The 17,493-nt window shown below is 42.5% G+C and overlaps 1 protein-coding gene across 4 annotated transcripts; it reads right to left on the bottom strand.

Moving 5' to 3' along the window:
- Window positions 1-1,674: 1,674 nt before the first annotated feature.
- On the bottom strand, window positions 1,675-15,264 carry ZNF184 (zinc finger protein 184). 4 transcript variants are annotated; one of them, XM_055128878.1, is made up of 6 exons: window positions 15,158-15,264; window positions 14,445-14,576; window positions 7,424-7,482; window positions 5,533-5,659; window positions 4,752-4,847; window positions 1,675-4,145 (listed from the first exon to the last, which is right to left on the bottom strand). In XM_055128878.1, the coding sequence occupies exons 2-6, from the start codon at window positions 14,449-14,451 to the stop codon at window positions 2,161-2,163; spliced, it is 2,274 nt and encodes a 757-aa protein (XP_054984853.1). In that variant the 5' UTR covers window positions 14,452-14,576; window positions 15,158-15,264; the 3' UTR covers window positions 1,675-2,160. The 4 variants fall into 4 exon arrangements, with proteins under 4 accessions (XP_054984853.1, XP_054984852.1, XP_054984851.1 ...); XM_055128877.1 differs by having other exon boundaries at window positions 14,806-15,242; XM_055128876.1 differs by having other exon boundaries at window positions 14,837-15,242.
- Between the last annotated feature and the right edge of the window lie 2,229 nt (window positions 15,265-17,493).

Raw genomic sequence — 17,493 nt, 5'->3', positions numbered from 1 at the left:
CTAATGTCACATACATTCTAAGTAAAATTTTAAAAGTAGACATAAGAATAAACTGCAACAAGATGTCAAATAAAGACTAATCTATGGAATTGTAACTCAGGCTAGTGATAACTTTTGAGGAAGAAGAAAGAGGTTGTGACTAGAATACTAATGATGCTCCATTTCTTCATCAGGGTCATAGTAATGCAAATGCAGTTGACTTTGGACTTGTGTTCTTTTTCTTTATTTAGTAAGTCTCAAAACTAAATGATTGCTTATCCCTTCTGTGACCCTGTCTCTTCCTTAGCATTCTTTACCTCAAAAGTAGATCTTCAGAATTGAGGAATTTGCATGTGGACACAGAAACTTCTTCCTTTCCTTGTTCTGTGGGACTGGCTCAGTTCTCAACCAGTGTTTATTCTGTAACCTGATGTCCATTCCTCTCATCTAATTCCCACCACTGCAACTACAGTGTTAATATGCACAGAGCGCTGGCCCCGGAAATGCCAAGAGAGCATTCTGTTGTGGATGTTTTCATTTATAAAAGAACATGGCCATGTTATTCTTAAATTCTAGCTTCAACACTCCCTTTAGGTAAGGAGCTGACAAAACTCTATTAGTCACTGACACTTATTGAGCAAAAAGGACTATTGTTTTTCATGCCTCTTGATAAAATTTGTGGAAGAATATATAGTTTGTTTTATATAAATAATGATCCCTTTTCTGCTACTTTCTGATTTCAGAGATTTCTGTTCTTGAAGCTAGACTGGGAAATCAACTTCTGTTAAAAGAACTGGCTTGCTTGATCACTAGATTATGTCTGGAGAAAATATGTTCCTTCATGGCTAAGCCTTACTTATTTCTGGCTTAAACATCAGCCTAACTAGGGCTGGGACAAAGAGCCACAGTGGTACTGTGTCTGCACCTAACCAGGAGTGTCACTTAGTGTTATTTTCCTCTGATAGCAGATGGCCAAGGAAAAGCAAATGAAATAAACATCATTTTTTTTGTTTTGTGGAGAGGAGGGACACTCAGCAGTGCTCAGGGGTTTCTCCTGGCTCTGCATTCAGGAACCACTCCTGGTGGGGCATGGGGGACCATATGGGGTGCTGGGGATAGAACCCTGGTTGGCCTGTGCAAGGCAAGTGCCTACCTGCTGCACTATTGCTCTGGCCTGGACCCCATCATTTTAACAAAGCCGTATGATTTATTTTTTTTTTTTTTCTTTTTGGGTCACACCTGGCGGTGCACAAGGGTTACTCCTGGCTCTGCACTCAGGGATTGCCCCTGGCGGTTGCTCAGGGGACCATATGGGATGCTGGGAATCAAACTCAGTTCCGCCGCATGCAAGGCAGACGCCCTACCCGCTGGGCTATCACTCCAGCCCCAGCCATATGATTTCTTTATGTTGGTGAGGAATCAAGTGGAACCTAATCTAATGAGGCTCAATTTCCTAATTTAATATAGTTCTCTTTGAGATGCACAGAAGTTTAGGAAACTACTGACACTTGGGTTGTACTCCCTAGGCCAACTGAATTCAAATCTCTGTGTGTAGGGTTTTAGCCGTAGAACTTTATAAAGCCTCCTAAGTGATTCCATGGTGCATCTAGGTTTAAGGTAAACCCTCAGATTTAAGTAACACTGTCAAGATGCAGAGGTAGTTACTACAAACTCTTAGAAAATGCTAAGACATAATAAAAGATAAAGGGTTTTAATATTTGTACTAAGTTAAGCCATATGTTAGTGAATCATTAATTTGAGGTGTTTTTTTTTAATTAGAAACCAAGTGTTTTACTTCAGTATTAGAACAGGAACATAAAAGACAACCCCCATCCCACCTAGTTACTGAAGCACAGATGTTTTCTATGAGCAAAACATGCATGTACACTATAGATGCAACACAGCAAAATCCCAATGTATAATAATCCTATTTGGAATATATTGTGAATATACAAAACTGAATATAAAACTCTAAATAAACTTTGAAATAATCTTCACTAAACCCTCATTTCACAGAGAAAATTGAAGCATAAAACTTGAGTTTCCAATAGAAAAAAATTATTTAACAGTGTAATTGAATTAGTTCAGCCCAGTGTACTTTCCATTCCACACTATGAAAATGAAAAGCTATTTTAAGCAGTTCCTCCACTCTGATTCTTCATTACTTAAGAAAAGGACATATTAGAGTACTGCATCCCCTCCATTTAGAATGTTCTTAGAAAGCTCTGGATGCAGCCTCTGGTGTTTGTTGAGAGCAGAACGGTGTCTGAAAGCTTTTCCACAATCACTACAGCCAAAAGGCTTCTCTCCTGAATGAATTCTCTGATGCTGAATGAGATAAGTGCTCTGGCTGAAAGTCTTCCTGCACTCGGTGCAGTTATAAGGTTTCTCTCCCGTGTGAGTGTTCTGATGTTCAGTCAGATGAGTACTTCGGCTAAATGTTTTGTCACACTCATCGCATTTATAGGGTTTCTCTCCAGTGTGAATTCGCTGATGCTGAGTCAGATGGGAGCTCTGACTAAAAGTCTTTTCACATTTATTACACTGGAAGGGCTTTTCTTCTGTGTGAGTTTTCTGATGTTGAGCAAGAGACGAACAGTGTCGAAAGGCTTTGCCACACTCAGCACACTCATAAGGCTTTGCTCCCGTGTGGATTCTCTTGTGTTGTGTCAGATGTATGTTCTGGTTGAAGGCTCTCCCGCACTCATTACACTTATATGGTCTTTCTCCAGTATGTATCTTCCTGTGTTGAATAAGAGACGAGCTATAACTGAAGGTTTTCCCACATTCATGACACTGGTAGGGCTTCTCACCGGTGTGAATTCTTTCATGTTTAGCCAGAGATGAACTCCGAATAAAGGCTTTCCCACATTCCTTACATTCATAGGCTTTCTCCTGGGAATGAGTTTTCTGATGCTGATTAAGGTTGGAGAGATAGCTGAAGGCCTTTCCGCATTCACTGCACTCAAAGGGCTTTTCTCTGGTGTGAATTCTCCGGTGCTGCGTAAGGGACGAGCAGTAACTGAAGGCCTTTCCACACTCGTTGCATTTGTAAGGCTTTTCTCCAGTGTGAATTTTTAGATGTTGGGCAAGGGATGACCAGTAACTGAAGGATTTTCCGCATTCAGCACAATCGTAGGGTTTCTCCCCAGTGTGTGTTTTCTGATGCTGAGTGAGGTTCGAGTGCTGGCTGAAGGCCTTCCCACACTCATTGCACTCATATGGTTTCTCACCAGTGTGAATCATATGATGACGGATGAATGTTGAGGGCCCATTGAAGGCCTTCCCACATTCGTTACATTTATAGGTCTTTTCTCCAGTATGAATTTTTTGGTGTTGAGTGAGGTGTGTACTCCTAGTGAATGTTTTATCACATTCTTCGCATTTGAAAGGTTTTTCTCCTGTATGAATTTTCTGGTGTTCCATGAAGTGGCCCCGCTGGCTAAAGGCTTTTCCACACTCGTTACAAGTGTATGGTTTCTCACCAGTATGAATTCTTTGATGCTGAACAAGATGGGTCCTCTGACTAAAGGCTTTCCCGCACTCATCACATTTATAAGGTTTTTCTCCTGTGTGAATTCTTTGATGTTGAATAAGAGATGGACCTTCAATGAAGCCTTTTCCACACTGATCGCATTTATATGGTTTATCTCCAGTATGAATTCTTTGGTGGTTTATAAGGTTTTCACTCCGGCTGAAGGCTTTTTCACACTCGTTACATTTGTAGGGCTTTTCTCCAGTGTGTGTTCTCTGATGGCGAATAAGAGCTGAGCAGTAACTGAAAGCCTTCCCGCACTCATTGCACTTACAAGTTTTCTCCTTTTTAACTGGATTCTTTTTGACTCTGGTTTTAGTAGAAGTATTTTCTGCTGGTTTTTCTTGCTGTGTCCCAAGGTTTGAACTCACATTGATGCTGTTTTCAGGGTAATTTACACCTCTCTCACAGGTGGACACTGTCTTTTCCGTTGTTTTCACTTCCCTGGGCAGTATCTGGTGGTTTGCCTGTGGCCTCTCTAGATTGCCTTCAGATTCCCAAGTAGCTAAGAAGCTGGAACAGCCAGGATCATCCCTTTTGGGTTTTTCTGCAGTTGCCTTTGGAGATGTCTCTACTTCAGCAGTGTCTGGCTGTGGGACTGACACATTGTTTCCTGATCCTTTCTCCCAGTCTGGAAGAAAAATAAAACGTCAGTGTCTACTGAGTAAAGAGGTGAGGAAAATCTGCTATTGTGGGAGTAACCTAATGAAACTAAATATAAAGCTGTTAGAACATTCTGGAAACTTTGAAAATTACCCTCTGATTTGAGGAGAAAGTTGGAAGCAGCGAAGGAGAATGCTAATGGCTTTCCATTTCTCCACAGGGGATACTTCATTTTTGTTTGGATAGAGCACTGCAGGGTTACAGTACTGTCAGTGACCACATGTCATGTGAACACACTGTAGCACCACAGCCTCCGCCAAAGTGTCCCCTCCCAACTACTACCCCTGGCCTCCTCCACCCTGGGTAAGTCAAGCCCAGGTCTGTGAACCAGTTCTCAGGTTCTTTTTTCTTTGATCATTTGTTATTACCATACTATGTTTCTATATATTCCACATGAGAGAGGTCATTCTCTCTCTGTCCATCTCTTTCTGGCTGACTTCATTCAGCACAGTACCCTCTTTTTGCCAGCCAGGAGATATTTTAAAGAAAAGCAAGTGTGTCTACATTCTAGGTAGGAAATTTTCCAGTCAGGTTGAATGTTAGGACACTCATCTCTGAATTACCCATTACATACCTCCAAATGCAATCACTGGGAAGCTCGACTCCTCAGTCCATGGCTCTGTTCCTTGTTCTAACTGTGAAATCACATCAGGTTTGGAAACTTGGAGTCCTGCTCAGAGGGGCAGAAGAACATAGTCTTAGTAATGGTAAAATGCCAGGTTAGAGTCTATTTTCTTTTTTGAGGAAAAAATGTGGGACAATCTTAACTTAATTGTTAAAAGTTTCACATAGGGGCTGGAGCAATCGCACAGCAGGTAGGGCATTTGCCTTGCACACAGCCAACCTGGGTTCGATTCCCAGCACCCATATGGTCCCCTGAGCACTGCCAGGAGTGATTCCTGAGTGCAGAGCTAGGAGTAACCTCTGAACATTGCTGGGTGTGACCCCCCAAAAAATTTCACATAGATTGGAGCCGTAGTACAGTGGATAGGGCTCTTGCCTTATACACAGCTGACCAGGTTCGATCCCTGGTATCCCATAGGATCTCCTGAGCCTACCAGCAGTGATGGCTGAGTGCAGAGCCAGGAGTAAGCCCTGAGCACTGCCCTGTGTAACCCAGAACGAAAACAAAAAAAATTTTTTTTAATCATAAGCAGGATTGTTAAAAATCCCAAGACACAATCACAATAATTTGGGAATTTGACTAAGAAAATTATTAGGTCAAAGTACTAATAGACTGTAGTAATCATAACGTATTTTTCAAAATTCAGGTAACTTTGAGTCCTTAACTGAATAAGCATACACAAATTCAGTACACTCCCAGATTTTGAGATACTGAATTGAGAAGTCTTTACCAATAGAGACAAGGTGTGTATAATTTTCTAATGTCACATCTCTAAACAAATCTCTCTGTCCAGGATCCAGCTGCTTCCATTCTTCCTGGGTAAAGTCCACTATTACATCCTTGAAGGTCACTGATCCCTGCAACACCAAACATATTTCTGCTCAGTCACAAAGCATTGACCGAGAAGGGAAGAAGTTAGCAGTGCTAAAAGAAGAAGTGAAACAAGCTATGGGCTCTAAAAAGTGATTCTAATATTTCCTCTGTTGTCAAAGAGATGTAAAATGGCATCATCCACAGGTTTGAATATTCTAATAAGAATTGTTCAATGTGGAAAAAAAATGTTCAATATAGGGCCGGAAAGATAATACAGTGGGTAGGGTGTTTGCGTTGCATGTGGCTGACCCATTTTCAACCCCTGGTGCCACATACAGTTCTATGATCCAGGAGTGATCCAGAGCACAGAGCCAGGAGTAAGCCCTAAGCACAGCTGGCTGTGACTCCAAGGAAAAAAAAAACAAAAAATTCTGAACAAAATATATGAAACCCATTTTACGTCTCTTTGACAACAGAGAAAATATTAGAATCACTTTTTTAGAGCCCATAGCTTGTTTCACTTCTTTCATAATTCCTAAAATCAAATTTAAAAAATGATATATGAGAATCTAGAAATAGTTGAGGGGTGAATCCTATTTCAGACAAATGAGGTGAAACTCTCCATCTTCCTGCCTTCAGTTTCCAGGCTGACATGCTGGGATGGGGAACCAGGACGAACTGGAGAGAGAATGATGAGAGTTTGGGGAAAGCAAGGGGACTAGAATTCCCAGGGAAATACTATAGGAGAGAAAACTGTACAAGGAAGACAGGACTACAGAGCTTCCTCTTGAGTATTCCGGAAAGAACAGATGAGCAGACGTACCAAGACTGTGGCAGCCATGGGAAGAATCAGCCAAAAGGATTCAGGGAACCCTGAGTAATGGTGCTCGTAGCACTGGCTTCAAGCCGAAATGGGTTGCACTTGAGTCACAGGGAATGCATGGCCTTAGACTGTCTATTCTGGACTCCCTAACATCTCTGAGAGGCTGTGTCCTGGAGAGCTACCGCTCAGCAGGCCGAAACACGTGTTTCACATAGAGAAGGCCTGGGTCACATCCCCAACACCACATCACTCCCCGAGCACCGAACTCAGAGTTGCCCCTCAGTATTACTGGAGGTGGCCCCCCCCATAATTTTTTTTAAATTAAGATCAGAAAGAATCCACAATTGTACGTATTTTAACTGTATTCTCACAAATGCTGAAGAGTCTTTCACGGGACTTTTAAAAAAAAAAAAAGAATTTAGAGGGCTGGAGCAATAGCACATCGGGTAGGGCATTTGCCTTGCACACAGCCAACCCGGGTTTGATTCCCAGTATCCCATATAGTCCCCTGAGCATCACCAGGAGTGATTCCTGAGTGCAGAGCCAGGAGTCACCTCTGTGCATTGCCGGGTACGACCCAAAAAGCAAAAAAAAAAAAAAAAACCAAACAGAATTTAGAACCAAATTTGGTGCCTGACTATAAATCAAAGACTAATACCAAATGACTGTTTAAAAAAAGCAGAAACAAAAACTACTTAAATGGGCTGTGAAGTTGTTTAAGTAATACAGCACATGCCTACATGTATGAGGTCCTGAGTTCAGTCCATTCTGGCACTGGATAGCTCCTAAGTACTGCCAGTGGTGGGCAAGTAGTGAATTTGTTAAGATGGAGAGCTGAGCTAGACACCAGGCGGTGGCTAGGCAGACGGGCACCCAGAATGTCACAATCAATTGCCAACACTACATTTGCTTACACACGCCCAACAGCAAAATAACGCACAGTCCCAAACCAAGGATCAAAGTGGCATTCAAGAAACCAGCTTACCTGAAAACTGGCTGACTGGTGTCCCTCCTGGAGATGAGCTGACTTGGGAGAGGACAGATCTAGAGCAGGAATAAGAAGCCACATGAATCCCGTCCTAGGAAATCTGAGGAATCTATTTTTTTTTAATGTGAAAATACAAGGAACTATGCCATTTGCTTTACTTTCAGAACCAAAGGAACAAAAGAGAAACTAATGAAGGCCTGTACTTTACTTTCATCAGTAAGTTCAGGATATAAAATATTACTTGATTTATAGTACAGGGGCTGAGGCACTTGCCTTGCATATGGCGGATCCCAGTTCAATCTTTGGCACCGTATATGGTTCCCTGAGCACTGCTGGGTGTGACTCCCACCCTCCCTCGACAAAAAAATTAAAATTAGTTTTGCTCCTAGATACTTAAGAATCACATGGATCATACAGCTCACTTTATGTTCCTCATTAAGTCATATAAAATATTTCTGCCTTCTCTGCTACAAATAAAATATGTATAGATTACAAAAGACTTCACAAACCTTTCTTTGAAACTTTATATTAGTGTTAAATAAATATCACAGTGACATTTCACTGATCCTACACGCCCACCAGAAAATTTAATTTAAGTAGACAGGGTCAATACCAACTGTTGGCAAGAATGTAGAGCAGTTGGGAGTTTCGTACACTGTTGTGGGGGTGTAAACTTACCAGTAACTTAGGAAAATTATTTGGCAGTGTGCACTAAGACTAAACATATGCCCTCGTAATGAATCAGCAATTTCATTCCTCTGCATAACCACAGAAATGAGGTCTAGGGTAGGGGTGATAGTTCAGTGGGCAGGGCGCTTGCCTTGAACTCAGCCAACCTGGGTTCAAGCCACATCATCTGTGGTCCCTGGAGCTCACCAGGAATGATCCCTGATACAAAACCAGGAGTAAACCCTGAGTACAAAAACCAAAACAATTTTTAAAAGAAAAATGAGGTCTATATCCCCTAAAACGCTTGTACAAGACTGTTCACAAGATTAATATTCCCAAACTGTCCCAATGTCTGTCAGTGGGAAAATTAGATATTTATGACATTATCATACATGACATTTTAACAGAATTACTATTCCACAATATATATTAAAACTTGTCAAACATCGGGGCTGGAGAGATAACACAGCGGGTAGGGTGTTTACCTTGCACACTTATACACTTAAAATGTGTGTACTTAATGTATGTAACATAGGGGCTGGAGCGGTAGCACAGTGGGTAGGGCGTTTGCCTTGCATGTGGCCCACCCGGGTTCGAATCCCAGCATCCCATATGGTTCCCTGAGCACCGCCAGTAGTAATTCCTGAGTGAAGAGCCAGGAGTAACCCCTGTGCATTGCCAGGTGTGACCCAAAAAGAAAAAAAAATGTAACACATATATTATATGTATAATATATAGAAAGAAACACTAACTTTACTCTTAGGGAGAGATAATCTTTACGGAATAATTTTCTCATGAAAGCCCAAGAGAGAAAGGATTAAGGAAACTGTTGCTTTTGACTATTTTGACCAGAAAACAAATCTGAAAGAAAAAAATGAAGATGTTATCTTGGAGTATTTAATAATAAAAGGAAATGTATATGAGCAGACATATATGTTACAGAATTTAGGAAAATAGAACCAAGATAAATGTTTTAGGTAAGGTGCTTTTGATTTCAAATAACAGAAACCAACATAGAGGCTGGCAAGGTGGCTTAAAAAGCTAGGGTGCATATTTTGGAGCAACACATGGTCCCCCAAGAACTACTGGAAGTAAGCAAAGCATAGCCCTGAGCACCACCTGATGTGGACATTACCACCTCTCCCTCTGCCCCCCCTAACTCAGGGATCATTCCTGGCAGTGATGGGAAACAGTATTCGATCCCACAATCGGTCTCATACAAGTAAGCACGTATAGGTGGTACTATCTCTCTAGCCCTTAAGTCATGAGTCCTAAGATTTTAAGGGACCATAAAGCAAAAAATGAACATAAAACAAAAAATGAACATAAAAGAAAAAACAAACTTTAGGTAATTAAGAAACAAAGATCAAAGAATTTTAAGAATAATAAAAACAAATGTAATACAGCAAATGGAATTAAATTCCTAAAACAGCAGTTTACCATAATTAATATTTACCATAATTACCATGAAAAAAGGGAACTGAATTAGTAAATAAAACTACTAAAAAAGACAGAAATGGGACCAAATGGTTTCACTGGTAAATTCAAAATACTGCAGTCGAAAACAATACCAGTTCTTAAACTCTTCCAAAATATTGAAAAGGAGTGAAACCTTATAAACTCGTTTCCCAAGTTCAGTATCATCCTGATACCAAAGCAAAATAAAGATATACAAGCAAACTACAGGCCAATATCTCTGATGGATACAGATATGAAAATTCTATAAAGAATATTAGCAAGCTAAATTCAGGGAATTTGCAAGCTAAACCCAGAAGGATCTTATACCCAATGGGATTATCTATGCTTATAAGGATGATCCAACATACCAGACTCAATAAAGCATACATTATCATACATAAATATATGATAAAACTTAAACATTTATCTTGGGGCTGAAGCGATAGCACAGCAGGTAGGGCATTTGCCTTGCATGCGGCCGACCGGGTTCGATTCCCAGCATCCCATATGGTTCCCTGAGCACCGCCAGGGGTAATTCATGAGTGCAGAGCCAGGAGTAACCCCTGTGCATCGCCAGGTGTGACCCAAAAAGCAAAAATAAATAAATAAATAAACAAACGTTCATCTCAACAGATGCAGAAAGGGCACACAGGCAAAACAGACAAAAACCCAAAGTAAACCCTTGAATAAATTAATATTGACAAAGGCACCAACAATACTCAAAGGGATAAAAAGTTTATATGCACAAGTATAAGACTCTTACCAGTCATAAAAATGAATGAAATGGATTAATACTCAAAATTGTAAAACGCCTGGGCCGGGGATATGGCTTCAATATAGAATATGCCTTGTATGTGTGAGGTCCTAGATTTGATCCTTGGGCACTACAAAAGAATAAAACACTAAAGCCTATAAAACTCTGAAGAAAAAGAGGAAAAGGTCGCTGATACTGATCTTGATAATACTTATTTTTTTCAAAATAGTAATAAAAGCACAAGCAGTAAAAAAGCAAAAATCAACCAGCTGGGCTACATCTAACTAAAAGTTCTGAAGAGCTAAAAAAAAAAAAAAGAGAGAGAAAGAAAAAAAAAGAGAAGACAACCTACAGAATGGGAGAAAATATTTGTAAATATGATAAGGCGTAACCTAATATATAAAGAAACAAACAGTATTTAAAAATGAACCAGTTAAAAATGGGCACAGGAACTGAAAAAAAGTCTTTCCAAAGACAAATGGCCTTAGGTACATGTAAAGGTCCCCAACATCACTAATCATCAGGTAAAAGCAAACCCTAGCATACAGTATCACCTCTCGCACCAGTTAAAAGATTATCAAAAAGAGAAGTGTTGGTGAGGTTGTAGGACAAAGGGTCCGCTGTTCACCGATGATGGGAATGTACAAAAATGTATGCTACTAAGAAATGATATATACACACATTTTTTGTTTTCTTTTGGGGCCACACCCAGCAGTTTTCAGAGGTTACTCCTGGCGGTGCTCAGGGAACCTTATGGGATGCCAGGGATCAAACCCCGATTAGCTGTGTGAAGGGCAAATGCCCTACTTGCTGTACTATAGCTCTTGACCCAGCACATACAGATTTATTAAACTGATGAATAGAAATAATTTAGGTTCTTTGCATGGTTTGGCACTGTGACTAATACTGCAAAACAGTTACCTCTCTGAAATAGTGACTTAATTTTCTTTAGATACATAGCTGAAGTAGGACAGGGCTGTACCCAGAGATGCTCAGAGGACCATGTGGTACCAGGGATGACCCAGAGGTGGCTATTTGCAAGGCATGCACCTATAACCCTTATAGTACCTCTTCAACCCTTTCATTTCTGTGTGTGGTATCAGGAATCAAACTCAGGGTCTGTATGGCTAAGCCACATCCCCATTACATTTAAATTTCTTAATTTCCATATTGTTTTTCCACAGTGGCTTTATAAATTTGCACCCCCAACACTGGATTTTTGTGCTTATACATAACGGATTATTCAGTCATCCAAAGGAAATCCTGTCATTTATGACAACATTGAGGGTCCTGGAGACCGTATGCTAAGTGCAGCAAGAGAAGAGAGACAATTGCAGAAAGATCTCACTTATATATGGAATTATAAAAGGTTGACTGCTTAGAAATAATAAGTAGAATAGTTTTTCCCGGGACGTAGGAGGGTGTTCTGGGGACCTAATGTGCAACATGCTGGTTATTGTTAATTCTCTGTTATATACCTGAGGATTGCTGAGAGTAAGTCTCAGGTGTTCTTACATCCCTGTACACATATCCAGCAAGTATGTGAGGTGACATGTATTATTGTGAATCATTTTGAAATACACAGGTATGCCAGCTCATCATGTTGGACAGCTTTACCACCAGTGGTATTACTGCTTGATTGTATCTCAGCAGTTTTCCTTAGCAATTCTGCACATTTATCTAGACCATGTTCCTACTTTATATTCTGGATGATAATTGTGAGAGGATTACTTGGATTAGTTTCCATGTGGTGCTTGGAGGCCACACTCAGTACAAGCTGGCAGCCTGCACTTCAGCCCTTGGGGCCACCTCCCTGACCCAATAATTGATCTAATAAATTAAGCTTTTTACTTTAAGATAATAGTATACATGCAATTGTAAGAAATAAGATGCTTTGTATCTTAAAAAGGAAAGAGAATTAAGATAGTTTGTAAGAAATAAGATAATGGTGTATTTTTTTTAATAATGTAGGAGTACTGCTATTTGTTCAGCCATTGATTAAGTTGATTGAATTGGGCATGAACTCCATAATATTTTGTATCTTAAAATGAACATAGAATTTACTATACAAAATCATGGTAGAGCTTAAACCTACATGAATACTTTAATGTTAAGAATCCAGGGGCCAGAGACAGGGTACAATGGATGAGGCACTTGACCTATGGGGTTTGGTTCAGGCCCTGTCACCCCGTATGTTCTCCCCAAGCCTACCAGGAGTGATGTCCGAGCTCAGAGCTAGGAGTAAGCCCTTAGCACAGCCATCTGTGACTCCAAATAGAAACAAACAACCTCAGACGCCTGAGTAGGGGGGAGGGAGGGCATTTGCCCTGCATGGGGGACCCAGCTTTGATCCCCAGCATCCCATATGGTCCCCTAAGTACTGCCAGGAGTAATTTCTGAGTGCAGACCTTGAAGTAAGCCCCGAACACAGCCGAAACAAACTGCAGCACAAAACACAACAACAGAAAGAAACAAGACTCTAGGGTGAGGGAGAGATAGCTCAGTGGGTGGGGTACATGCTTTGTGAGGTCAGGGTTCAATACCTGGCACATGCACCCCCAACACCACTAGGTATGCGCCCTGACCACTCCCTGCCAAAAAAGAAAAAAAGACGAAGTGCCAGGGACATGGCTCAGCAGTACAGTGCATAAAAAATGTATGCCTTCAATCTCAAGGATAAAACACAGTTTCACAGGACAGCAGGTAGGGCGCTTGCCTTGCTCTGGGCCAACCCAGGTTCAATCCCCTGCACCCCCTATGGTCCCTCAGGCTCTCCGGGAGTGACCTCTGATTGCAGAGCCAGGAGTTACCCCTGAGCACTGCTGGCTATGGTCAGAAAGCAAAAACAAAAACAAAACAATTTCATTATGTAAGAAAGGAACAAATCTAACTTACGAAATTTATGCAAGATACACAGTTTAAAGAACAGTATTGGGGCTGATGAGGTAATACATGGGTGAAGGTTCTTGCACAGCCTGTGTTTAACCTGATTCAGTCCTTAGCACCTCCGGGACCTAGATCTAGCACTGAGCCAGGGGCAACTTCCAAGCACAGTAGACGTGACCAAAAGCTCCTCGAAATATCATTGATTTTTTTTAAAAAAACAAATACCATCTGATACTGAGAAATAGAAGTATAACTAATTTTTTTTAAAGTACATCATAACTTTAGGCGTTTTTCAAAGCACAACCGTAGAACTCTAGTTTTAGGTCGTGCTTTTTTGATTTTTTTGTTTGGGAGCCACTCGCAGCAGAGCTGAGGACGTGGTCCTGGTGCTGGTTACGAGTCTAATCCCCGAGCTGTCTCCTGGCCCCTAGGCAGTGAATTCTAAGAAGTTTGCTGCCATGAGACAAGGAGATACCTATCAAAACCCGCAAGGGAACTCAAGTTCTTTGGCTTAGAAAAGAATATGTGAGTAGGAGGGGTCGAGCACAGGGGAGGGCACTGCCTTGCACCTGGTTCCAGTCCCCAGCACCACCAGGAGTAACTGAGGAGCCCCTGAACATTACTGGTACAAACCCAAAACAAAAACTGCAACAAAAATGAGTAGAAGCTAAAAGTTTCTTTTTTTGGGGGGAGGGGGTACATCTGCTTGTGCTCAGGGGTCACTCCTGGCAGGGACGGAAGGGCCATACCTGCTGTGCTATCCTGGGGGAGTGACCTCTAAGTTAGTCAGCAGTGTAAGAGCTGTCTCTTGCTTTGGGGAACTAAGAACTAAGATCAGCACCAAAGTTATAAGGAACTAAACAGAGCAGGCAAGGACACTGTGTTCATCCAAAACGGAAAGTTCAGGCTGCACGTTTTTGGGAACAGGCTTTACAAAGAACCATTTAGATTTCAAAACTGATACTTATGTTAACCAGTTTTTTCCCTCCTTGAATCATTATCGTTCCAATATTTTTCTGAGTAGAAGGCATGTGAGAATCACAGACTTTGTGAATTTACTTTCTCTCCTGGATCCAGGAAATTTTTCCTCTAAGTTGAGATGCGTCTCCGTGCTGCAACTCAGCTTCTTCTCCCCAAATAGGCACTGGGTTCCCTGCTTCCATTCGTTTAGCTGCCAGGTATTCACCTTCCAGCCCTGACTGCCCTTTCCCTCTGTCCTCCCCCTGCCCCATGCCCCAGCCGAGCCCCTACCTGCCATCTCAGTTCATGCCTCTGGAACCTGCACGCTACTGGTTGCCCAAGCAACGACCTTCCGGGCCCTCGAACTTCGGTCTGAGTCTTGAACGTCCAGGAAGGAACCTGCACACGCTGACGTTGGCCGCCCTAAAAGACACAGATGGGGTCAGTGGCGTCTGTCATCCTATCACCGCTGAGTTTTGCACCAAGAGACCCAGGAAAGGCTCAGAGCTCCAGAGCTCCCAACAGGCATCTGGCGCTTCCGCTGAACAAAATCTGAGTGGAGATGGAGTGCTCTGCTTCGGTCCCAGATTCAAAAGGCCCTTGATGCCCAGCCGAGGGTCCGGCCCGCAAGCGCCCACGGTCGGGCCATTACCTCCGTGCACCTGGACCACAGGAAGACACACCTGTTGCGGCGCGGAGACGCTGGAAGGTGGACACGGTGGACAGCAGGGGCGGGGCGGCCGGAGCCCAGCCTCCAGACGGGAACAAAAGAACAAAGCCCTCCCGGGGATCGGGGCGGATCCTCCCGGCACCGAGGAGGCTAGGGGCGTCCCCTTCGAGGACTCCCCAGCTCCCTCCCGCAGAGGCCAGGTCCGACGTAGGCAGCAGGGTGACGTCACGCTGCCCGAAGGCCGGCGGTTGCCATGGTGATACCTGGGCTTCCCTCCTACCCCGAGATCTATAGCTCCCAGTCCCGGTCTGGCGACGCTGGACAATCACCGAACCTAGCGAAGGGAGCCAAAGTGTCCAGTCGTCCCCAGCGCCGAGCCCCTGTCACACCGACAGCAGCTTCAGCGGCCACTTCCGGTGGAGGAGCGGACCCCGCCCGCGCCCTGCGCTGCTACGTCAAACCTCTCGGGCCTGTGGACTCCGGACTCCGTTTCCCAGAAGCCTCAGCATCCCTTGTGCAGGCCGCGGGCCTCTGCTCGGGAAGCGCTCCAGGATGGGACCAGCCTGCGGCACGGATGCAGGCTTGTGTGACCCGGCGGATTGTAGAACGGTTGCACACTGATAAAACGCAGATGTGGCGTTTCTCTATGCATAACTTGCCTTACTACCCTTCCCGCATTCTGCCTTTTGTTCCTTTACAAAAAAATGGGTGCCCGTTTATTACATTGTCTTGGTAATGTTCAGAATGGTCATGAGCCAGTTTCCAAAATGTCATATCGGATTCAGGATTGATTGAGGTGTTAGCCTGCTTTGCTTACTTTCGTCCATTGTGTGTGGCTACGTCAGTTCATACGTAGTGCCCAATGGAAGCCAACGCTGGCCTATCAGTTACGTTCTTTACTTAGAGAATCTAACAGAAGTCATCACGTTTTGTTTTAAAGTGTACGACCCAAGCATTTTACTGTGCTGCGGTGTATCCTTGGAGTTTGAATGGGGCACTGGTGGGGGGGGGTCGGAAGGAGGTGTGGGGGGGAATAGGGCTAGTCATGTGATGCTGTTGACTAATCAGATATTATACTTGGAAATCTTGGCACCAGCAAATATAGGAGAAACAAAAGAACAGTTGTGAGTATCAAGAGCAAAATGCAGGAAAGATCCGTAGGAGCTGGAATACTTCTGGAAACAGTTCGGTATGTCAAGATATGGCCCGAATACAAACAGGAAAGAGGCAAAAGGCTGAAATAAAAACACAGTAGATGCAAAGAGATGAAAAGCAGACCGCAAGTATATAAAAATACAGTAGTATTATTAAAGTTGTACTCCAGGAAGAAGCTGTAGAAAGTAAATCAGTTTTATGTTGGATATTCCCTTAAAGCTTCTCCACAATTCAAAAGAAGAATGAAATTTAAAGAAAGTGATAGGAATAAAAAGAGATCAATTAAGTGAGCTGTCAGAGACTCTTAACTGGTAAAGTACAATTTTATTTGGGATCAAGGAATCAGTTTGGGAACACAGATTTGGGCACACAAACCCAAAATAGTGTTTGAAGAGGAGTACAATTCTGAAGGAAAAGAGGAAGATGAAATAAATGGTGGAGACAGTGACTTTTAGTAACAGATTATTCTCTATAATTTGTTAGCTTTTTTTTTCTTTGTCAAAAATCCTTAATATACACTTTTATGATTCGGATGACTTTGCAAACAATTGTTCCTTGATGGCTTCTTTTTTGTTTGGGGGCCACACTTGGTGATACTCAGGGCTTACCCCTGGTTCTGCTCTTACTCCTGGGGGAAGGGGGATCATAATTACGTGCAGGGGATTGAACCCCAGTTGGCCAGGTGCAAGGCTAATGCCCTACTAAAGTATCGCGCCAATCCCTATTTTCTTTGAAAGTTGCTTTTTGGCCCCTTCCAATGCTCTTCGTTGTAATTCAGAAGAGGCCAGTAATGCAGTGTCTCTGTAAAAGCTGACCAGCTCCTTTTTATAATATGGCCTCCTCACCGCTGCTGCTTTTCACACACGTAAGAGAAATGTAAATTGAGTAGCTTGTTTCAGGTCCCTTAGCCAGTAAATGAAGATGCTAGGCCTTGAATTGAGTGATTTTTGCCCCATATGCACTTTTTTTTCTTAACTTTTTAAAACTGATATATTCGACATAGAACATTATAATAGTTTCAGGTATATAGAATGACTTATTTTTGTGTATATTACAGGATTGTAGTAAATCTAGCTACTGTAGTAAATCTAGCTAACAAATACCTATTAATACTCATAAGTATGTAATTGGGCTGTTTTGTGTTTGTGAAAAAAGCTTTTTTTTTTTTTTGAAGTAGGGTCACAGCAGTGCTCAGGGACTATGCAGTACCAAGAATCACACACAAAACTTAATACCAAGAAGATGTGCTCTACCACTTAAGCCTTTCCACCCTCCACAACTCCACATCCAAGTCTCACTTCTTTTTTCTTTTTGGGTCATACCCAGCGATGCACAGGGTTTACTCCTGGCTCTGCACTCAGGAATCACTCCTGGCGGTGCTCATGGGACCATATGGGATGCTGGGAATCGAACGGGGGTCGGCCATGCGCAAAGCAAATGTCCTACCCACTGTGCTATCACTCCAGCCCCCCAAGTCTCACTTTTAATCTCTAACTCTGATCTCTAATTAAGAAT

This window comes from Sorex araneus, chromosome 2 (genome assembly GCF_027595985.1).
Source record: "Sorex araneus isolate mSorAra2 chromosome 2, mSorAra2.pri, whole genome shotgun sequence".
NCBI classification, from domain to species: Eukaryota; Metazoa; Chordata; class Mammalia; order Eulipotyphla; family Soricidae; genus Sorex; species Sorex araneus.
The sequence above is the reverse complement of the archived record's forward strand: the minus strand, read 5'-3'. Positions and strand labels throughout refer to the sequence as shown.

Excerpts from the sequence above, each read along its gene's own strand:
- ZNF184 (XM_055128878.1), bottom strand. Across the intron at positions 5,660-7,423 it reads ACCAGTCAGCCAGTTTTCAG|GGATCAGTGACCTTCAAGGA; the intron begins GTAAGCTGGTTT and ends TTGGTGTTGCAG. Across the intron at positions 4,146-4,751 it reads CCCAGTGATTGCATTTGGAG|ACTGGGAGAAAGGATCAGGA; the intron begins GTATGTAATGGG and ends TTTTTCTTCCAG.